General features: G+C 48.3%; 1 protein-coding gene across 5 annotated transcripts in view; it reads left to right on the top strand.

The window, feature by feature from the left end:
* LOC122727718 (transcriptional regulator QRICH1-like) overlaps nucleotides 1–22,739 on the top strand; it is a 50,789-nt gene that overhangs the window by 26,044 nt on the left and 2,006 nt on the right. For 2 of the 5 annotated variants that reach the window (XM_043965445.1, XM_043965444.1), the window contains exons 2-7: nucleotides 7,976–8,901; nucleotides 13,053–13,224; nucleotides 13,597–13,751; nucleotides 18,259–18,373; nucleotides 18,458–18,566; nucleotides 22,499–22,650. In XM_043965445.1, the coding sequence (XP_043821380.1) occupies nucleotides 7,987–8,901; nucleotides 13,053–13,224; nucleotides 13,597–13,751; nucleotides 18,259–18,373; nucleotides 18,458–18,566; nucleotides 22,499–22,650 (1,618 nt within the window). In that variant the 5' untranslated portion in view covers nucleotides 7,976–7,986. Of the gene's footprint in view, nucleotides 1–1,632; nucleotides 4,442–7,975; nucleotides 8,902–13,052; nucleotides 13,225–13,596; nucleotides 13,752–18,258; nucleotides 18,374–18,457; nucleotides 18,567–22,498; nucleotides 22,651–22,739 lie in introns of those variants that run through there. The other 3 variants (XM_043965443.1, XM_043965442.1, XM_043965446.1) reach the window with 3 other exon arrangements.

Raw genomic sequence — 22,739 nt, forward strand, 5'->3', positions numbered from 1 at the left:
TGCTGGACATTGTAGTTTCGCTTTGGGGTTACGTTCTGCGTGACAGAGTTGCTGCCGGGAATAAGTCTGTGAAATTTTAGGGGACACCCAAGCGTTTATAAACTGTCCTGCACAGGTTTGAGTGTAGACTGAGTTCCATGGCGGCAGCAGTAGAAGGAGTAGTAGCAGCAGGAGGAGGAGCAGCAGCAGTCTTGGTTGTAGTAGCAGCAGCAATAATAGTACTAATGGCAGCAGTGGCTGCGACAGGAGGAAGAGGAGGAGAAGTGGCAGCAGCAGGAGGAAGAGTGCTAGGAGCAGCAGCAGCAATAATAGTATCAGTACTAGTAGTAACAGCAACAGCAGCAGCAGCAGCAGGAGTAGTAGTAACAGCAGCAGTAGTAGCAACAGCAGCAGCAGCAGTAGTAGTAGTACTACTACTACTAGCGGCAGTAGCAGCAGGAGTAGTAGCAGCAGTAGTAGTATTAGTAGCAGTAGTAGTAGTATTAGTAGCCGTAGCAATAGTAGTAGTGTTAGTAGTAGCAACAGCAGCTGCAGCAGCAGTAGTATTAGTAGCAGCAACAGCAGCTGCAGCAGCAGTAGTATTAGTAGCAGCACTAGTAGTATTAGTAGCAGTAGCAATAGTAGTAGTGTTAGTAGTAGCAACAGCAGCTGCAGCAGCAGTAGTATTAGTAGTAGCAACAGCAGCTGCAGCAGCAGTAGTATTAGTAGCAGTAGCAGCAGCAGCAATAATAGTAGTACCAGTGGCAGTAGCAGTAATAGTAGCAACAGCTGGAGGAGTAGAAGCAGCAGCAGCAGTAGAAGGAGGAACAGCATCAAGAGTAGAAACAGCAGCAGCAGCAGCAGCAGCAGCAGCAGCGGGAGGAGGAAGAACAGCAGCAGCAAAAGGAGGAGCAGCAGCATCGGAAGGAGGAGCAGCAGTAGCAGCAACAGCAGCAGTAGTAGTATTAGTACTAGTACTAGAAGCAGCAGCAGGAACAGCAGCAGCAGCAGCAGCAGCAGCAGTATCATTAGTACTAGTACTAGCAGCAGCAGGAGGAGGAGCAGCAGCTGCAACAGCAGCAGGAGTAGTCTTGGTACTAGTACTAGAAGCAGCAGCAGGAACAGCAGCAGCAGCAGCAGCAGTAGTAGTATCATTAGTACTAGTACTAGCAGCAGCAGGAGGAGCAGCAGTAGCAGCAACAGCAGCAGGAGTAGTATTAGTGCTAGTACTAGAAGCAGCAGCAGGAACAGCAGCAGCAGCAGCAGCAGCAGCAGTAGTAGTATCATTAGTACTAGTACTAGCAGCAGCAGGAGGAGAAGCAGGAGTATTAGTAGCAGCAGCAGCAGCATTAGTACTACTACTAGTAGCAGCAGCAGTAGTACTAGTAGTAGCAGCAACAGTAGTGGTAGTAGTAGCAGCAGCAGTAGTAGTGGTACTAGTAGTAGCAGCAGCAGCAGCAGTAGTACTAGTAGTAGTAGTAGCAGCAGCAGCAGTAGTAGTGCTAGCAGCAGCAGTACTAGTAGTAGCAGCAGCAGTACTAGTAGTAGCAACAACAGTAGTGGTAGTAGTAGTAGCAGCAGCAGCAGTAGTAGTAGTAGTAGCAGCAGCAGCAGCAGTAGTAGTAGTAGCAGCAGCAGCAGCAGTAGTAGTGCTAGTAGTAGTAGCAGCAGCAGTAGTGCTAGTAGCAGCAGCAGTAGTACTAGTAGCAGCAGCAGCAGTAGTAGTATCATTAGTACTAGCAGCAGCAGTAGTAATAATCATAAATACTACACTGTTTGGTTTACATGATGGTCTCCTTGCTACCACCCTGTAAGGTGGATTTAATAAGGGCAGTGTGGAATGAGCATTCACTAGAGCCTGGTGTCAGGAAACCTTTGTTCTAGGCGGCACACAGCAGAGTTCTTTGTGCTGCAGCCTCGAGACTCGATGGCTCTTATAGGTATCAGGTGCTGAAGGGAAACAGCCATTCAGCCTATGGTGTCAGGGGCTTTGGGGAGGGGGGTAGTGGTTGTAGTTTGGGAACTTGATTGGGTCCTGCAGCTGAGATGACTTAATCTCTCTGGCTGAGCCAGGACTAGAGCTCTCATCTCTGCTCTCCCCACCAGCAGTGGTTTCCCCTCTGGGTGGATGTGTCCTCCCACATCTTTACCTTTCCACTGAATTCTGGCTGTCTGCCTGCTGGATGTTCTTTCTGGGATCCCAGCCTCTAATCTTAACCTGAGTAAGGAGAACAAGGGAGGAGCCACCACCCTGGACATTTCAGTGGGTCTATCATCTCCTTGTTGTGGGCAGTCTACCTGACTCCCACTCTGTCTGTCCTTTGCGAACGTTCATTAGTGGATGCAGTGGGGTGCATATCCATCAGTCCTCCTGCCCACCTTATTTTTGGCCCCTGGGTTTCTCCGATGGTGCTCTTTATGCTGCTTCTCCTGTGTTGTCTGATTCTCCATTGGTAACTTGGAGTGTAGGAGAAGGGCCTGTTGTGGGAGACAGTGGGCATTTTGTTATGGTACATGCCCAGTTGAGTACTCTGGTGCCCTTGAGTTAGTTCCCATTACCCAGACTCAGGGTCCTGAAGGAAGGATGGTTTGTTAGTGAAAGATTGTGGGAGGGTGACTGAGGGACCATGGGGCTAGAGAAAGGCCAATGGGCAATTTTTTTTAAAGGAAAGTGAATAGAGTCAACAAACTATAACCTGACCTGACAATTCTAGAACCTATGATGAAAATGATGTTAGCAGACTTTGAGAAAAGAGTGGTGGTCTCTGAGAGAAGGCCAGCATAACTTGATGGAGTTGGGGTCATGCCAAGCAAATCTTCTTTTCTTTGGCAGAGTCACAGGTGCTGTAGGTGTTGTGGCTACAGGTTCAGGGAAGATATTTGACTTTGATAGATGCTCTTCTATGGATAGGCTAGGAGCCACTGCAGGCTCAGTTAAGTAGGCTGAGAAGTGGTTGGATGAGCTTCACTATCAGCTTGGAGGCAGGTCTCCGGAGGAATGCTCTGAGGATCCATCTGTTCTTGGCTTTGTGCTGTTTAACCCTTCTGTAGTTTTAATTTCATCACTGACTTTGAGGCAGGTTTAGAGCTTTGCAGGGGACCCCAAGTGGGGATAGGGAGCTGAGTTGCTGTTTTAGAATGTCACATGTAGGATGCAAAAAGGTCTTGTTGGGCTGGAATGACAGACTGTTGGACTTCGGTCAAATATAGTAGGGGTGAATGGAAAGTCTTACACCTGGTTCCAAAAAGTCAGCTTCACCAGGAGAAGACGGGGCCTAACGTCAGATGACAGTACATGTGGAAAAGGTCTCTGTTAAGTGGGGTGCAGGCTGAAGAAGAGCCCAGATCATTTTAGGCTGAATCAGGAGAGGTGTAGAATCCAGGGTAAGGGAGGCAGGTGATGTTCCTGTTGACCTAGCCTTGGTTAAACCCCCTTGGAGTCCTGGGCTCAATTCTGGACTCCACAGCTAATCCAGAAAGTGTCTAAAGGAGGGACAACCAGGAGAGCCAAGTGCTTACACAGGCCCTGGCACATAGTAGGTGCTTAATAGATGTGCCTGCCAGCCTGGCTAAGGGCTTCACTCAGCAAAATGAAGGGGAGAAGATCTAAGGGGCCCTGGACACAGTAACTTTGGGGACTGGGAGTACTATTGTATGGAGGAGGGAATGAACTCACTTGGTGTGGTCATGGGACAGGACTGGAAATGGGGGTAGAAGTGGCAGAGGCAGGTTTTGGCTTGAGAGAAGAGGAGCCCTATCTGGAACTAGATTGGACTCCCTTGGAAGGTGGCAGGTTCCCCTTTACTGGGCAGCTGTGTTGGAGAGAAGACATTCATTATGGGCAAGGTGACGGTCAGCCCTGAGATACGGTGAAGACTGAATTCAGCACGATAGACTTAGAGCTAAAAAGGACTTCAGGGATCATCTCCTCTCTCCTCAGAGGCTCTCTCCCACCCAGTCACCTCATTTGACCCCAGAGCCAGACCTCTTTCCTGCTTCAGTCATTTCCCCAATCCCTTTTGCGGCCAGTCAATAACCTTGAGATCGTGACCCAGCATCACCCACCTCACAGGCTTGTTTGTGAGGTCATTGCTTTGCCAACCTTAAAGCGCCATGGCAGGGAAGGCACAATCATTGCTACTCTTCAGGACTGGGGTTGATGTTTTCATTTTTCCTGTGTTGTCTTGTCTACCAGGCTTGAGGGCAAGCTCCCAACTGGGCCTTATTCTTCAAGTCTCAGATGCCCAAGAAATATTTGTTGATTGATACACATTGCCACCTGAAATCAGGGGTTGGTGTGTTTTCAGGATCGGGATTGAGAATAAGAAAGGGGCATCCCTCATTGTGTGGAGAATGTGACTGAGAATTTCAGATGAGAGAGGGCTGGTGAGGTACCTGCCAATGACGTGAAGCCCATTCAGCCTGAGAAGCTGGAAAAGACCTCAGACATCCAGTCTTAATGGTAATATCCCCCTCCTTAAGGTAGAGGAACCAACATTTGTTCTGTCTCTGATAACCAGTAGATAGATGGGGATGGAAATGAGGGGGAACTGTGGGAAGAAGTGATTACTCCATCCTGGAATTTCTGTTTCAGAAGAAGAAATCTGGGACGAGATAGAGGTATCATACATAACTTTTGAGAGAACAGATTGCAAAGCATTTAGAGAAATTTGGATGGATAGGATTGATTGGTCCCGAGACTGAGACCCTCCAGGGAATGTCAGCCCAAGAGGAGTTGGAAATGTTCAAGTGAAATTATGGGAACAAAAGAGAAACACTTCTAGGAGGAAAAGGGGTAAATTTCTAAAGAGACCAGACTTAGATTATCAAGAGACACTTAGGAAAGATGGAAATAAGATCAGGCAATGTAGGATGAACACAAAAGCATGGCGTGATCCTGGAGAAGAGTTGGGGCACTAAAATAAAGAACTTGAGCTGGTGATTACAGAAGAAAGACCGAGATGACCACTGCCCAGGGTTGATGGAATTGAGTGACAACAGGCAACAGAGAAAAGGCAAAGTTTTCTGGGCCAAGGAGAATGAGTTTTGGGTTGGATGGGACAGAAGAGAGTAGATCAGTAAGGAGATAGTAAAAGAACTGCCAGTGGCTTTTGATGAGTTGAAGCCACCTGGCCCATACAGAGGAACGGTATATACTCTAGAGCAAAGCTTCTTAAACTGTGGTTCAAGACTCCATATGGGGTCACATAACTGAGTGTGGGGGTCGTGAAAAATTTGGCAATAGTAAAAAAACCCCCAAATCTATTTTATATACCTATATATGTAGGGATGTAGAATATTTTCTCAGGTAAAAAGGGGTCATGAGTGGGAAAAGTTTAAGAAACTCTGCTCTGGATTATGGAAAGAACTGGAAGATGTGATCCCTCTTGGTGATCTTTGAAAGATTATGGAGAATGGGACCACAGGCTTGGAGAAGGGCATTTATTGTCGAGTTTCCTAAAAGAGAATAGAGTCTTCAAATCTCGGGCCAAATAGTTTGAGTACAATTTCTTGGAAAATTTTAGAATTTTTTATAAAAGGGATGGTTACTGAACATTTAGAAAAGGAAACAGTGATCACAAGGAGCTAGTCTGACATCTTTAAGAATAGAACATGCCAGGCTAACTTTATATCTTTCTTTTTTTTTTTAAGGTTTGCCATAGGATGGTGATTCCTATTCATTCATTCATTCATTCCTGCATTCCTTCATTCATTTACTTGCTTGCTCATTTATTTTCCATATTGGCTAGCCATATTGCAAAAGAAGACACAAACAAAAGAGATAACAAAGTAAACAATTACGCTTCATTCTGAACTCAGAGGTAGATAGCGTTTTTCATCTTGGGTCCTTCGGAATCGTTTTGGTTCATTGTCTTGATTAGAGTAGTGAAGTCTTTCACAGACTATAATATTCCTGTTGCTATATATGATACTCTCCTAGTTCTGCTCACTTCACTTTGCATGAGTTTATGTAAGACTTCCCAAGTTTTTCTGAAACCATCCTGCTTGTCATTTCTTATAGCACAGAAGTATTCCATAACAGTCATATACCACAACTTGTTCAGCCATTCCCCACTTGATGGGCATCCTCTCAATTTCCAATTTGCCACTACAAGAAGAGTTGCTATAAATATTTTTGTGCATATAGGTTCTTTTCCCTTTTTTCCTATCTCTTTGGGGTACAGACCTAGTAGTGGTATCACTGAGTCAAAGGGTATGCACAGTTCTATAGCCCTTTGGACATAGTTCCAAATTATTCTCCAGAATGACTGGACCATTTCAGAACTCCACCAATAATACATTAGTGTACCTGTTTTTCCACAACCCCTCCAACAATCTGACAGGTGTGAGGTGTTATCTCAGAGTTGTTGTTTTTTTGTTGTTTGTTTGTTTTTTTTTTGGGGGGGGGCAGTGAGGGTTAAGTGACTTGCCCAGGGTCACACAGCTAGTAAGTGTCAAGTGTCTGAGTCTGGATTTGAACTCAGGTCCTCCTGAATCCAGGGCCACCTAGCTGCCCCCTAAATTTCTCTAATCACTAGTGATTTAGAAGATTTTTAATATGACTATTGATAGTTTTGATTTTGTCTGAAAACTGTTCATATCTTTTGACATTTGTCAACTGGGGAATGATGCCTTAATTTCCCCCCACTTTTCTGTTTTACTTCTAATTTTGGCTGCATTAGTTTTATTTATATAAAAACTTTTAAATTTCATCTGATCAAAATTTTCCATTTTACATCCTGTGATGCTCTTTATCTCTTGTTTGGTCATAAACTCTTCCCTTATCCATAAATCTGACAGGTAAATTATTCTATACTCCCCTAATTTGCTTCTGATATCACCCTTTATGTCTAAATCATGCACCTGTTTTGACCTTATCTTAGTATATGGTGAGAGATGTAGTCTATCCCTAGTTTCTGCCAAAATGCTCTCTAGTTTTCCCACCAGTTTTTGTCAAATGGTGATTTCTTGTCCCCAAAACTTGGATCTTTGGGTTTGTCAAACACTAGATTTATTACGGCCATTTACTACTGTGTCTTATGTACCTGATCTATTCCACTGACCCACCACTCTATTTCTTAGTTGGTAGCAGATTGTTTTGATGATTATCACTTTGTAATACAGTTTGAAATCTAGTATTATGAGACTACCTTCCTTCACATTTTTTCATCGATTCCCTTGATAGTCTTAACCTTTTGTTCTTTCAGATAAATTTTGTTATTACTTTTTCTAGCTCTATAATGTAATTCTTTGGTAGTTTGATTGGCATGGCACTGGATAAGTAACTTAGGTAGAATTTTTATTTGCCCGGGGCCACACAGCTAGTGAGTGTCTGAGGCAGGATTTGAACTCAGATCATTCTAACTGCTTTATCCATTGTGCCACCTAATTGCTCTTCCCTTCCAGAGCTTAAAGCCAGGTCTGCTGATGCAGTTGCCAGTGCTCTTTTCAGTCTACATGATTCCTTTCACTTTCTGGGACTCCTGGCAAGAGGAAGAGGGATGGGGGCAGGTTGAGGGAGTGGAGGGTCTATTGGGGTCAGACTCCTTTGGGGAGGACCAGCAGACATGAGGTGGGGATGAGCAGTCTATTGTGAGGCAAGGGACCTCCAAGGAGACTCCAGTTGTGACTCCTCCCTGTCCCCTCTGGGGCATCCTCAACAAGAAATCCCAAACCGCCCAAGTGAGGAAAAGAGCCAGGCCTTGGGAATGGAGGCCGCCCATCTGGATAGCCCCCCGTTGTTGTGGGCAGAAGATGTTGCCGCCTCTCATTGGCCTCTGCGAAGTTCCATAGTCCTGGTCACTAATGACAGGCTCTGGAGCGAAGCATCGTATCAAGTTCTGGCCAGTCCAGGATCCTTCAAACCAAAGGGCCGTGTGAGAACAGCAAAGATGGAGGGGGGGTCTTCAATAAAGGTGCTTGGGGGGAGGCTGGAAATGTTGGCGTTGAGCTTTCAGGTGGCCCTTCTAAGGACCTTCTCCATGCTTGTTTTCAGTTGCCAGGAGGATGAGGCATTCCCTGGAGAATTCCGTCCTCTCTGAGGACCCTGTCAGGATGACCGCCCCCATGATGCCGCAGCAAGCCCTCCCCGAGTGGCTGGCCACCTTCTCTGCTCCAGGGCTGGAGGCTGGACAGCAGTCTGGACATCCCCCAGCTTCATCTTATCCAGAAGGACACCTCGAGTACATTGATTCCACAGCTGTTGCAGACTCTCTCCTGGAGCTGGCTCGATCTGTTACCTTGCCTCTGCCGTCTCTGGGAGCAGCTCAGGGGGTTTCCTTGGAGGCCCATCAGCCCCCCTCATCTCCTGGGCGGCTCCAGCCTTGCCAGGAGGTTACCCTGGGGCAGCTACACGTGGCTGTGTGGCCTTCCCCGGAGAAGCAGACACAGCAGGAAAGTGAGCCCGGTCCTCTTGACATTTCTCAGCCTCTGAAGAGAAGGAAGCTTGACTTGCCCAGTGATGACCCGCTCCCTCTTAGTCAGACCTCTCTGCAGCTCCCTGCTGCATCCCTACTCCCAGAGTTACTGACAGTGGACAGCAGTCAGCTCTATGACCACGGACTCGAAACTGCCTCAGCTATAGGACAGCTGCTCAGCCTGGATTCTTGGTCTGCTTTCTCTGCGCTTGGCGTCGGCCCGGAGACCTGCGCCGTTCCCTTCACTCCTACTTCTCCAGCTCTTTGTGATGGGCTTCACATGAGAGCATTGCCTGGGGATGGGTTTTTGCTGAACCTCGAGGGAGGCAGTGAGAACCTGCAGGATAGGTCAGGGCCTGGGAAGAGCATTCAGGACCCATCTGCCCTGGTTTCCTCTAGCTTCCCAGAAGACTTTGTGGATGCCAGCGTTTCCATCCCCATGGTGGGCCAGGTGGGAGAAAGGAGCTGCCCCTCAGCTCAGTACTGGACTCCAGAGCAGATGCTAGTAAGTGTTTCACAGATTGTACCTGGGGGTCCTGGGCAGGGCTGGGTCCGAGTCCTGCCTGCAGAACCAGTGTGGCAGCTTCCTCCTCGGGGTCTTGGCTTCCTTAGATGGGGCTGTAGCAGTGACCTTTTGGGGAGTTCTCGTAAAAGACACAGAAAGTTTCTCCCTGACTTTCGTCAGTAGGAGGTGTTTTCCCTCCTTCCTCAGGGCCCCCACACAGTGAAGAATGTGGGACGCTGGGTCACTGAGGTTTTGTCAAGAGAGTCTCTTGGCAGGGCCCCAGAATCAAAGGTGAGCTGAGTCACAGCTGGGCATCATCCTTCCTCGTTCTTGGCTTTTCTTCTGGAGGCTCAGTGAAAGGTGAAGTGGGCTCTGGGAGAAGGAGGAGGGAAGAGTCAGAGAGAAGAATGGAAGAGGAAGGGCAGAGAAGGGAGGAGGAGGAAAAGAAAGAAGAGAGGAAGGGGGAGAACTGGGAAAAGAAGGGGGAGGAGGGGAGAGAAATCAGGGGGAGAAAAGGAGAAAAGATGGGCAGAAGTGGAGGAAGGGGAAAGAGACGAGCAGGTTCCTGCTGCTTTTGTTGTGATGGACACAGCTCCCTTTGATGCCGTCCCTTGGACGTGCCTGTCCTGCTCTGTGCTCTCTGCATGTCTACGCTACTGCCTCCTGATTCTGCTAGCAGGAGTGGGCAGCAGGCTTCTCCCGTGGGCCCTGCCTTTGCCTGTCCAGGCTCTGGGGCAGACTTATTGCACTTGCTGGTCGGTCCTTCCTGCCACAGCAGTGAGATCTGGTGCTCTCAGTGGGGGCTGCACTCCTACGGGGCAAGGCAGTGCTCACTGATGGCATGGGTGGTCCTCAACCTCCATCTTCGCTGTTCTCACATGGCCCTTTGGTTTGAGGGATCTTGGACGGGCCTGCTTAGCTCCAGGGCCCGTCATGTTAAAATAGGTAAAGGAGCCTGGGCAGAGATGGAGGCAAGGCCTAAGGCCCTGCTCTGATTTGCCTCAGAAGCCCCTGGGGTCTCTTGGCCCCACCTTCCAGTGAGAAGTGGGTGGTTGTACTCAGCCAGCTCTTTTCCTCTCCTGGCCTTTTTTCAAGAGGAGCCTTTGGGGAGATGTGCCCCAAAGGGATTGTGTGTGGGATCCTTCAGGGATTAAGGGACCTCATGCTTGGCCCTGAAGAAAAGGGAGGGTTGCCCGGGGCTTGGGGATGGCACAGACCCAGGGGTCTGGAAAAGCAGCCGCGGGTCCAGGGAAGGCTTTCCATTTGATGACGAGCAGGAAGGAGCCCTGAGTGACAACTGCGCTGGGGCGGCCTCTCAGGGTGGGCTGAGGGTGAACCTGCCAGCACATGACACCCTAAATGAAAACATTAAAACCTGCCCCGAATAACTGGCAACAAAACTGTTGAACAGAGGAGCAAAATTAGGGCCCCCAATCCCCCCAAATCCCAGCAGTGAATGAGGAGGCACCAGGTACCACCAAGAAGCCCAGTGGCGCTCTCAGGCCCCAGGCCTGGCCCAATTTCTCCTCTTTCCTTCACTTTGTGTGACTTCTCTTGTTTTCTCACACGTGTCATATTCCATGACATGAATGTACCATCTCTTCTCTCCTGTTCTCCCCTTCTGCTCCACTGTTGGGCTTCTGGGTTATTTCTGTTTTTCTCTCATTACAAATAGAGCAACTGTGAATACTCTGGTCCCTTTTGTCCTGTTTGTGATATTTTGGGTTATGGTGGTGGAAGAATAGGATCCATTTTGTGACTTAGTGTGTCGCTTTATTTCCCTGCTCCACACTTGCAGCAAGCTGCAGCACCACCAACAATGTATCAGTGCCCATCAATTAGCCTGCCAACACTGGGCCCTGATAACTTGGTGCTACATTTGCCATTCTAGTGGGTGTAAGGTAGGGTCTCGTTTTTCTCATTTGCTTTTCCTAGATTAATAGGCATTGTGAGCATCTTTTTATATGGTTATTAACAATTTATTGTTTGCTACTGCAAATATTCCTGTGTGAATTTTCTGCTAATGCATGCCCTTTTGATTGCTGCTTAATTAGAGATTAAACAATATTGGAGTATGCATTTGTCCCTTCATAGATTCTATATGTCAGATCTTTGCTAAAGTTACTTCAAATATTTTTCTTCAAGACCTTTCTCTTTTAATTTTAGAGAGATTGTTTTTTTGCCATGTGAAGTTTTTTTTTTGTCTTTGTATAAATATGCCCATGAATTTTTTTTTCAGTGATTGCTTCTATTTGTTTGATAAAAATCTTCTTCTCCTTAGTAGAGAAGTCCATTATTTTTTTTTTCTTCCAGTTTTTTAATTAAAAAAAAATCACCAACCCAAGTAATTTATCCTATTGGGTAGCTGAAGCCCAAGACTGGGTTTGGGGTTTGGCCAGCCAGTTTTTCTGGTACTTCTTAACTGAATAGACATTCTGTTTTCTGCTGTTTTAAAGTTTGGTTTCTCAAATACTAATCTTGTATGTAGATACATTTGTGAGTATGTGTCTTCAAGCTGAGCTTTACTTCTGGGATCTCTGTTCTGATTGATTTAGTTCAGACACAAATCTCTCTGTCTTTCATTCATGGTCATTCTATCTCTCTGCTTGTCTCTCCCTCTCTGTCCGTGCCTGTGTCTGTCTCAGTCTCTCCCTGTGTGTCTCTCTCTGCACCCGTGTCTCTCCCCCTCTCTCTGTCTCTGTCTCTTTCCCCCCAGGACCACGTATGTTTTTGTTGTTATTGTTCATGGCCCTTTTTGAGATCGAGGTGTGCGCCAAGTCCCTCTTTGCTAACTTGAGTTTTTCTTCTTGCTGTTCTTATCTTTCTGTCTTTCCATCATGAACTTAATCACCATCAGAGCCAATAAATATATGAAACAGTAAAATATCCCTCCAATCTTCAGGTTCTGAGATGAATGAATGAACAAGCAGCAGAGAAGCAGAGAACAAGCTTTTGTCCTGGGCAGCCCCTCCTCAGGCTAACTGAGGTTTTCTCCCTCTTTCTTAAATGAAAACCAGTCACAGGAGCTTCAGCTGCTGCTCAGACACCGAGCACTGATCCTGTGGCCAGTGGGAGGCCTGGGCTGCCTTCTCCCACCCTGCCCCCTTAGACTGGAAGGGCCTGCTTTGAGATCTGCACCCCCCACACTTAGTGCAGTGTCTGCCAAATAGGAATCCCTTAACCCAATTTTTTCTTCACCCATTCACTCGTTCATTCACTCACTCATTCATGCCCTCCCTCCCTCCCTTCCTTATTCAAAGAGTGGCCTCAGGGAGCTTCCCTGGTGTCGGGGAAGCAGCATGTGTCTCTGTGGTGCGTATCCTTCAGATACGATCAAGGTAGATTTATGGGAGGGAGGGCTTGAGGCCTGAGGTGCCGCGTCCTCGTCACACTTTCAGGGTGTCCAAGACCGGTGCAGTGTGTGATGAGTACGGCGGTCACCTCATCCTTCACTGAGCAGGTAAGAAGGCATGGATGGTGGCCGATGAGGCTGGCTCATCTGGTTGGAAAGAATGCTGGGCCCAGGGGCCTGAGGAGGTGCTTCCTTACCTGTACCCCAGGCCTGGTGGCACCACCCTGCTGAGCCTCAGCATCCTTTTCTGTAAAATGGAAAGAAGAATCCTTGCGGAACACACCATTTGATGAGGTTATTTTGAGGAAAGTGCTTTGTAAGCCTTGTTCAGATGGAAGCTGCAGTCGTCATGGTGGTGCCGCAGTTATTGAAGTGAGGGAAGGGATGGAGCTGATAATGACAGTGTTGTGACGTGGCTTGGTCTGAGGACCATCCTTGTAAAAGTTCTAGGCTTGTGGCCCCTTCCTCACTCTCCCCAGCAGCCGGGACACTGGGGCCCCCTTGGGGAGCGGGCCGTGAGATGGGAGCCAGAGAGAGCTAGCCCGGAGCAGCTTGTGGCACACTGACAAAGGGTGCCAGCTCCCCAGATGTCCTGGGAGTCTGGTGCCACTTTTGGGGGGTGGGGCTCTGGTAGGTTTCCCTGCCTGTGGCTCTTTAACAATGAGTGTCATCTTACTTGGGATGAGTTTTCCCTCATCTGTGAATCCACTGAAGCCCAGGCGTGCATCCTGAGACGTGGTCGATGAGGTGGCTTTCACCCCCATGCACGCCCCTTTCTGTATATGCTTTTTCCTCCCAGCCCCTGGCTGAGTTGGCTCGTCTCCCAGAGGCAAGCTCCCTGCTCGAGACTGATTGTGACCCGCCGGCGACTCTCCAGCCCCAAGAAGGAGCTTCGTTCTGGAAGGCGTGGGCCCAGAGGCAGAATGAGAGAATCCTGAAGAAGACGGGAAAAGGACCTCAGGGAGTGGGAAGTAGGGACGCTTACTTGACTCTCAGATTCTACCCGTAGTTGCTTCTGTCTCCATCTTTGTAGGAAGAGAAGGCCATTTCCTGGGGCTCTGAGGAGTCAGTCAGTTAACAAGCACTCATTAGGCACCTACTGTGTGCCAAGCACTGTGAGACCCACTCGTGGTTTCTGGGTCAGTCTGGGCCAGAGTCAGCCACTGGGGGCAGGGCCCAGAGCCTGGTGTTGGAAGTGAACTTGGTCCATTTTCAATAGGAAGAGGCAAAAGCTGCCAAGTGGAGTGAGTCTTCCAGGTAGTGAAGTTGCTCTTGGTTTAATGAAGCCAGGAAGTCAGTGAGAAAGCTTCAGACTAATGGAAAGGTGCTCTTTGGTGTTCTAGGAAGAAAACCTGCCCTTTTCCAGGAAGACGTCCTGTCCGTGCCCATCGCAGAGCTGAACCAAGGCCTCTGCCTTATGACCCAGGAGGCCAGGAGGCAGGACGGCTCCAGCTACGAAGCTGATGTGCTCTATTACTTATTCCTCTGTATCCAGAAGGTAAGAAGGCGTGTGCCCCGCCCACAGGCCCCTCTTGGGGTGGCAAACGAAGGACTTCCCTTGGAAGGGTCTTGGGTGGGAGGGCTCAGGCTGTCCAGTTATCCCTGTGCAGGTCCAAGGGTGGCCCCTGTCATAAATACCGAGGAGGTGTCCTTACTGTCTGCATTAGTCATGGGCAGTATTGGGTGGGCAGGCTCCAAAGTGCCAGGGCTGTCCGCTCCCAGCCAATAGGATTGGGCCACGTCTGGTGGGTGATGAGATGGCCTCTCCAGGTCGAGGGTCGAAGGTGCCTTGAATGCCGTTGGGAGTCTTGGAGGGAGAGAGTAGTTCTCCCAAATCCGCGCATCACCATTTACTCCCCAGAGCCTCTGTCCTCCTCGACACCACGGGCAGGACCCTCCCTTCTGGGGCCCTCCTCTGGTGCAGGTCTCGGCTCTGCTGGTCCTGATCTGCAAGCAGAGACAAGCTTATGTGTCAGGGCCGCGTTGGGACCCTGCCCTGAGCTCTCTGCCTCTGTTTAAGCGATTGTTGTGAAGTCACTCCAAGGAGACTCCTCCTCTCCTTGTTGTCATGTAAAGAAGGTGGTGTGGGCAAGGCCTAGAACGTTGGTCCTGCCCCTTCTGGGGGCAGCTGGAGGCCCAGCTGTTCTTTTGGGTGACTGGGTGTGGAATCAGCAGAGATTCACGGGATTCCCTGGAGAAGTGGGGATGAGATGGGGGTGAAGTGCTTGTTCTTATGAGTGACAAGGGGTCATGGAGCCCAGGGATCCGGGACAAGTAACTTTCCAAGGCAGAGTGCTCTCTTGGTCCTTGGAACAAGTTAGCTCAGCAGAGTTTGTTATTCAAGATTTCTGTTAATTAAAGGATTTGTTTTAATTGTGACTTTTAAAAAATCTTTACATTCTTATTGTTAAACTTAAACTAACAAGAATAATCAGCTAAAATACAAAATAAGGGGCCGGCAGAATGACCCATAGCAAGGACAGCGACATCCCCTTTCAGGCTTGGGCCCTGCTCAGGTTCCCGCCAGAATTCCGTGGCTCTGCTGGCCACCAAGTGTGAGGGGCCGGAGAGTGAGTAAAAGGCGGTGACGGCCTTTGGAACTGTAGCATCTGAGGACTCGATCGTTGGGGTGTGGAGAGAAGTAGCAGTCTGGAGAGCGGCCCAGGAGGCTAGGGGACACGGAGATCCCCATCATTTGGGGGCTTCAGGTGGAGGCCAGGTGAGCACTGAACAGAGGACACCCCCTGCCTGCTCCCTGGCTGTGCCCCACCTGGGAAGCCCCTCCTCATCTCCTGCCAGAAGCCTTGCCCTGGTCCCCCATAATGCTCAGGCCCGTTGATGCAGGCGCTGCTCGAGAGCAGGGGTGTCTGTTACCTTTCTCTGTGTCCACAGCGTATGGCCCAGAGCCTGACACGGGAGGTGCTTTATCAGTGCATGCTGGCTTGACTGGTTTTTCTAGACACTCGTCTTCTTTTGGGGAACGGCACCTGTTTTCCTGTTGTGTCTCCAGTGCCTGGCACATGTTGGGGACTTCATAAATAAATGAGATTTGTTGATGTCTTGAGGATCCCTCCAACTCTGAATCTCTGATTTCCTAATTGGAAGGTCTTTGTTCTGCAGGTCAGAGCCGGGGCCCCCGACCTTGGGATGGTGGCAACCTGGGTCCTGTGCATTCACTTCAGTTCCATTTGCCCCAAACATGCCGCTGGGGTCCAGAGCCAGGGAGGATCGTGTCTCTTTTTTTTTTTTTAGCAGGGCTATGAGGGTTAAGTGACTTGCCCAGGATCACAACTACTGTCAAGTGTCTGAGGCTGGATTTGAACTCAGGTCCTCCTGACTCCAGGGCCGCTGCTCTATCCACTGTGCCACCTAGCTGCCCCCGAATCGTCTCTTTTTTAAAAAATACATTTTTGTTGATTGTGACACGGTCCTTGGCTTAGGCGTTGCCTGCCTCTGTAAACTGGGTAGGCCTGTCTTGGTGATGTCTGGGGTTTGGGCTTCCTTTTGGATGGCCAACCTCAACCCTCCTTTTTCTGACCTGTTCTTGCCGCGCCCCCCCACTCCCACCCCCTCGTGAAGCCTCCAGTGCTCTGAGAGATGAGTATAGAGGGCATTGGCCCACAGGACTGACCACCAGACCACCATGAGGTAGGGACAGTCAGGAACAGGACCACAGGATTCACAAGCCCTGTGCAAACATTCCTTCAATAATTTAACTTTTGTGTCATTGCTTCAAAGGATCAGGACAGAGTAAAGCTTTGACTTCCATTTGAACAGGGATGGATCACCTTCAGTGTTTTAAAAAACAACAGCAGATCTTTTAAATTAAAAAAAAAGTGATATTGCTTGCTTTTACGTTCCCGTGTGTTCTAATATGTCCCGTTCCCCTTGCAGGGAGCAATCCCTGAAGGCAAAGAATAGCAAGGAAAATCCCAATTCATCAAAACTAGCCAACATCTTTTCTGGACGCCTCCCACCCGCTGCCCCTGTTCTCCACAAACAAGGTTTGGGAGTGATTCTTCCACTTGTCTCTTCTCTGGGGCTGAGGTCAGTCATTCTGATTTCACAATGTCCAGTTGAGATGGGCTGGTGCTTGTGGCCTTTTTGGGCTCCACGGTTGTTGTAGCTAGTGTGTTTTCCTGGTCCTGCTGGCTTCTCTTTGCGTCAGTCTGTGCAAGTCTTCCCATGCTTTTCGGCGTCTGTGATTTCTCACAGACCCGGTGGTCTTCCACCGTCGTTGGATGTACCATCTTCCACTCCTTGGGCATCCGCTTGATTCCTCTTCTGTCCTTTTCCTCCTCCCCGGGTCTCATGACTTAATGGGGAGGGCTTTTCTCTTCCAGAATCACTTTGCTTTCCAGAACAGCTGATTGACCACCTCACCAACCTGCGCCAGTCAGCCAGTTCTCCCACAGCCCCTAATATGAGCTGATTCCCTCTTTGCCAATGTTCTGGGTATGAAGGGAAACCTCAGAGTTTTGGGGTGTGCATTTCTCCTGTTATTGGCCATTTGGAGAAGTTGAAGGGCGTCCCAGTGAGTGGAGTACTAGAGTCAGGGAGACTTGAGTTTCAAGTCTGGCCTCAAGCACTTACAGATAGGTGACTTCTGGACAAAGTCACTTCGTCTCTGTCTGCCTCAGTTTTCTCCCTTGTAAAATGGGGTTAAGGATATACCTCCTCCTCTCCCAGGGTGGTTGTGAGGACGGAATGGGATCACAGTTGTAAAGCACTCGGGGTACCGTAGGTGCTATATCATGTTTGATAATCTGTGAGCTGATTTTTCAATGGTGGTTGACCATCTGTCCACTGGGAGCAGTTTTGGGCCTTATAGATTTGTGGTGGTTCCATGTATATCTTGTATGTTCGAACCTTTGTTAAGTAGTTTGTGCAGAGATTTTCTTTGTCCCAAAAAGTAGAACTTTTTGAAGGCTGCTTTCTTTTGTGAAAGCTCCCTTGCCCATGGCAGCTCTTCTCCATGGAGCCTGGGCTCCATCTGGGAGCCAGCAAAGGGAAGCGCCCTGCCACGCAGGACAGTCTGCCCTGTGCCCGGACCCTGTGCCCGGAGGATGTTCTGTCAACAGCATCTTCCCAGATGGAGCTGCCTGGCTCCGATGAAGCCTGCGCTGGTCCTGTCATGGTCTGGACCTTGATCTGGAAGCTCTCTTCTGGTATAAGACTAAGCATTCGGTGCACATGGATCATGACACGTATTTGGCCTGCCCGGACCAATGTGCATGACCTCTCTCTTCCTTCAGAAATTGGAGCAAGTCGTAGAGTCGTAGGCTTGCCCAGATCCTCGTGGAGCTGAGGGGGCCTTAGAAGCCACCGAGTCCAGCCCATTGTTTTAGAGATGAAGAAAGTGAGGCATAAGAGGGGAAGGGATTGGTGCTAGGTCACACGGGGAGCAAGAAACCAGGCCAGGCTGGGAACCGCAGACTTCCAACTGCCAACCTCACACCTTTCCCATTGTCTGTGTGTTAAGTTCTCCATGGGAGCCAGCTTTGGTGTGTTCTCTGGGGGCTTCCTGTTGAATGTCTCTGGTGCTCCAGTGTTGTGGGATCTCATTTAGGAAGAACCTGGTTTCTGAGCTGGTGGTTGTAATGTGGCTTACCTGGACATCTGAACACCCACCTGGACTCTCTCCTGTACCTCAGTGGACAAACAGGCCACGTCCAGCAGGATCTACTGATCACACGTGGCAGAGGCTTAGGCTGACCACAGACCTGGTCCACAAAGAGCTCAGAGCCTAGTTGGGAAGATGAAATATCACACACACGTGTGTACATACCCAGTCACGTACTCATAGACATGTTCATATTCCTTCTCGCACCTGCTCACCCCAGGGCTAAATGGCAGTGCAGGAGTTGTGTTCGCTGGCACCCACTGTCAGAGCACTTGCAGAAGCAAGACCCTGCCGGGTCCCTGGTGGGTGGCAGGCCAGACCGGGGAGGGGATCATGGCGACAGGACTGCAAGTGACGAGACCTTCTTTGCTTTCCTTGGTAGCATATGTTCGACAACAATCGGATCGACAACATCTTCACGGACCTTTACTACCTGAAGTTTTTGGAAAGGCTTCACCAAGTGATGAAAGGATGGTGTCCTCGAGTCAGCCCCTTGGGTAGGTGCCTGTGGGGGCTCGAGGGGGAGGGCGCGGGCCAGGCCGTGCTGCTATCCTCTTCTCATTGGCTGGTTTCTCTTGCAGGACACGTACTGTCCAGCTGCATCATGGAGCAGATGCTGTGGGACTGTCGGCAGTTGGGAGCCCACTCGCCCAGTACTCTTCTCTTTACCCTGATGTACTTCAACACCAAGTAAGAGCCAGCCGTGGGGTTCCCCTGGTCATGGTGGGGTAGTGGATGAGCCTTTTCCAAGGCTGTCCTTCAGGGCTTCTTCCTTGGGGCAAGACCAAATATCTTTCTGTGGTTATTAACATAGTGACTGGCTCAGGCTGTGTGATGTTAGAGCTGGAAGAGACTTTCATCTCACCCCATGGTTCCCAAACTTTTGGGTCTCAGGTTCCCTTTATATGCTTTGAAATTCTTGAGAAACCCCCAAAGCTTCCATTCATGTGGATGTTACCTAGTGCTGGCTCTTGGGGGTGGGGAAGAACGTGTGCACAGACACAGGCTTAGGTCTAACCTGCATTATGAACAGTTCCTTCATCACTTTCCTCAACCTAGACCGTCAACCCAGCCCTATCTTTGTTAGCATTGATTCGTTTCCAAGGCGGTTCTCATGAGCTGGTACGAGCCCTGGCTCCCTGTCTTTGGGTAGTTACTGTGTCAGAAATCAACTAGTGTAAAAATGGTCTTGACCTTGCACACTTGAGTGAGTCTTGGGGACCCCCACGAAGTCCCTGATGCTCAATTTGAAAACCCCACTCTGAGCCACGGTCTTTATTTGCAGATGATGAAACAGGGCTGGAAGAGGGGAGAGCCTGGTCATGGTCCCCCATACAGGTAGTGAGGGGCAAGCACAGCTGCTATGGGACCCCCAGGTCCTGCCCCAACTCTCCTCTGTGTGTGTGTGTGTGCATGCTGTGAGTGCATGCAGGGTGTCTGTGCGTGTGCTGAGTGTGTGTGGTTTGTGTGTGGTTTGGGTGTGTGTGCACAGTCTGTACATGTGTGTGCATGCTTGTGCTGTGTGTATGTGTGTGCACATGTGTGTACATGTGGTCCTATGCCTCTTGCAGCTCTTTTGAGGAGAGAATGGCCACTCCCAGCTGGGCTACGGCCAGAAGGAGGCAGGACAGAGAGAGGTTTGTGGCTTTGACTCAGCTTGTTTGTTGGTTCTTGTTGAATTTCATTTTCTTCATTCTAAACTTAATGAATACTGCAGAAGCCGGAGCATTTCCATGTACACGGCAGCCCCCAGATGGGGCGCCAGGAACCTTTATTCCATGTGGCTTACCTTCACATTTTTCTTTTTCTTTCTAAAGTAAATTTTCTTTTTTTCTTTTTTTTTCCTTCCAGATCTTTTTTATTATCCTAATTATATGTCAGCCTAGGAAGTGGATTCTGTGAATTTTTTTTTAATAAAGTATTTTATTTATTTATTTTTCCTGTTACATGTAAAGATCTCAACTTTTGTTTATACAAGCTTTACAATTTCAGATTTTTCTCCCTCCCTCCCCTCCTTCCCCCCTCCCCTAGACAACAGGTAATCTGATATAGGTGTTATATATATATGTGTATGTATATATATATACACATACACATATATATATTATATATATTATATATTATATATAATATATATATATATATAATAACATTAAACATATTTCTGCATTAGTCATGTTATAGGAGAAAAATCAGAGCAATGATGAAAAACCTCAAAATAGAAAAACAACAGCACCAAAAACAAAAGAAATAGTATGGTTCATTCAGCATCTATACTCCACAGTTCTTTTTTTTTTTTTTTCCCCCTGGATTTGGAGATCCTCTTCCATCATGAGTTCCCTGGAACTCTTCTGTACCATTGCATTGGTGAGAAGAATATAGTCCATCGCAGTAAATCAATACACAATGTTGATGATAACTGTGTACAATGTTCTTCTGGTTCTGCTCATCTTTCATCATCAGTCCACGCAAGACCCTCCAGGTTTCTCTGAACTCCTGTTTATCGTTTCTTACAGCACAATAGTATTCCATTACATTCATATACCACAACTTGTCCAGCCATTCCCCAATGGATGGGCATCCCCTCAACTTCCAATTCCTTGCCACAACATAAAGAGCAGCTATAAATATCTTTGTACATGTGGGTCCTTCTCCCCTTTCCATGATCTCTTTGGGAAAAAGACCCAAAAGTGGTATTTCTGGGTCAAAGGGTATGCACAGCTTCACAGCCCTTTGGGCATAATTCCAAATTGCTCTCCAGAGTGGTTGGATCAGTTCACAGGTCCACCAACAATGCATTAGTGTTCCAATTTTTCCACAGCTTCTCCAATATTTATTATTTTCCTTTTTTGTCATTTTAGCCAATCTAATAGGTGTCAGGTGGTACCTCAGAGTTGTTTTAATTTGCATCTCTCTAATCATTAGAGATTTAGAGCATTTTTTCATATGGGAATAGATAGCTTTGGTTTCTTCATCAGAAAACTGCCTGTTCATATCCTTTGACCATTTCTCAGTTGGGGAATGACTTGGGTTCTTATCAATTTGATTTAGTTCCCTATCTATTTTAGAAATGAGGCCTTTATCAGAAGCACTGGCCTCAAAAATTGTTTCCCAGCTTTCTGCCTCCCTTCTAATTTTGGATGCATTGCTTCTGTTTGTACAAAACCTTTTTAATTTAATGTAATCAGAATCCTCCATTTTGCATTTTATAATATTCTCTCTCTCTTGTTTGGTCATAAACTGTTTTCCTTTCCAAAGATCTGATAGGTAGACTATTTCTTTCTCTCCTGATTTACCTATGGTATCACCTCTTATGTCTAAATCATGTATCCATTTTGACCTTCTTTTATTATAAGGTGTAGGATGTTGGTCTATACCTAATTTCTGCCATACTATTTTCCAGTTTTTCCAGCAGTTTTAAATTTTATTTTTTTCAATGAACAAGAATCTGGTTCTTCCCATGAAAATTAAGGAAACCAGCCTTGTGACAGACGCACGTGTTCAAGCAAACACATCCTGGCTGTGGCCAAGTCCAGACCCTATTTGTCTCCTCCTGCTTCTGTCTGTCCATCTGTCCAGAGGCTGGCTGGCACCCCTCTGCCGGGACGGCCACAATGCAAAGATGTTTGCTTTTGAGCTCCTTTCCCTTTTCTCATCTCATTGAAGACTAGTTTTTGTGGCTCTCTGTCACCTAGGCAGACAGCTGGTGCCCGGGTCTGGGCTTTGGCCTGGGGGGTAGGGTGGCGGGTGTGTGCCTGCTTGTGGCCTGGCTCAGAGTTCTGAGATCAGAGTCTTAGATCAGAGCGCTCGTCGTCGTCCCTGCGCACACTCTTCTGGTTCTGCTCGTTCTGCTTGGCATCAGTTACTGAGAGTCTCCCCAGGTTTTCCTGAAATCATCCCTTGGGTCATTTTGTACTCCACAATGACATTCACATCTCAGAATTTGTTCAGCCAGCCCTTGGTGGATGGGCATCCCCTTTCTTTCTAGCCCTTTGCCACAATAAAAAAAATACCCTTTTGTACCTAGTGACGTAGTCCTGTGATGAACTCAGGACTCTGACTGGCCCTCCCTGAGGGTTGTGCTGAGAGCAGAGACCTTCCCAGGGTCCTGCCCAGAGGGTCATGCTTCCTTTTTAGTCCACATAGGGGGGACGTCCCTTTTGTGTCCACCTGTGGGGGTGCAGTGGCAATAAATGTGTGCATCAAACAAGACAAGCACAAGACCACATTTCCAGATGCTAGCCTTGAAAATAGAAGAATGTTGACTTAATAAGGGGAGAAATCTGACCCTGGAACCCCTGTGCCCAGAGGGGGTGAGCCTCATGAGGGGAAACCCAGAGCTGTGAACCCAAGGGCTTTATTCGTGCCCCTTCCTAGACCTCCCTGAGGTTCTGCCACTTTTCACCCAGGTTTCTTTCTTTTAAAGAAAGTTTGATGTCATGTTGAACATCTCCATCACTCACAGGCATTTATTTAGTGCCTCCTGTGTGTGCCAGGCATGGGCATACGATTGTTGGAGGCACATCCTCATGATGCCAGCTGTGTGAAGAGGAGGAGGATTTAAGGGAAGAACAGCTGGTCTGCCCTGGGTGTTGGTGACCTCTGCCTCTCTGCCCCTGCAGATACTTCATCTTAAAGACGGTGGAACAACACTCACAGCTGGCCTTCTCCAAAGTGCTCAAGCAAACCCGCAAGAATGCTGGTGTGGGCAAAGATAAGAGCCCGACAGTGAGATTCCTTCGGCTCTATGGACAGATTCTGGGTGGCCTGAAAGGTGGGGATCCTGTTAATGTGCCTGAATTTTGGAGGGGCTTCTTCCTGAGGGAGTGCCCCATTTGTGATCATTCTTTTCCTGCTCCCAGG

This window comes from Dromiciops gliroides, chromosome 5, assembly GCF_019393635.1.
Source record: "Dromiciops gliroides isolate mDroGli1 chromosome 5, mDroGli1.pri, whole genome shotgun sequence".
Taxonomy (NCBI): domain Eukaryota; kingdom Metazoa; phylum Chordata; class Mammalia; order Microbiotheria; family Microbiotheriidae; genus Dromiciops; species Dromiciops gliroides.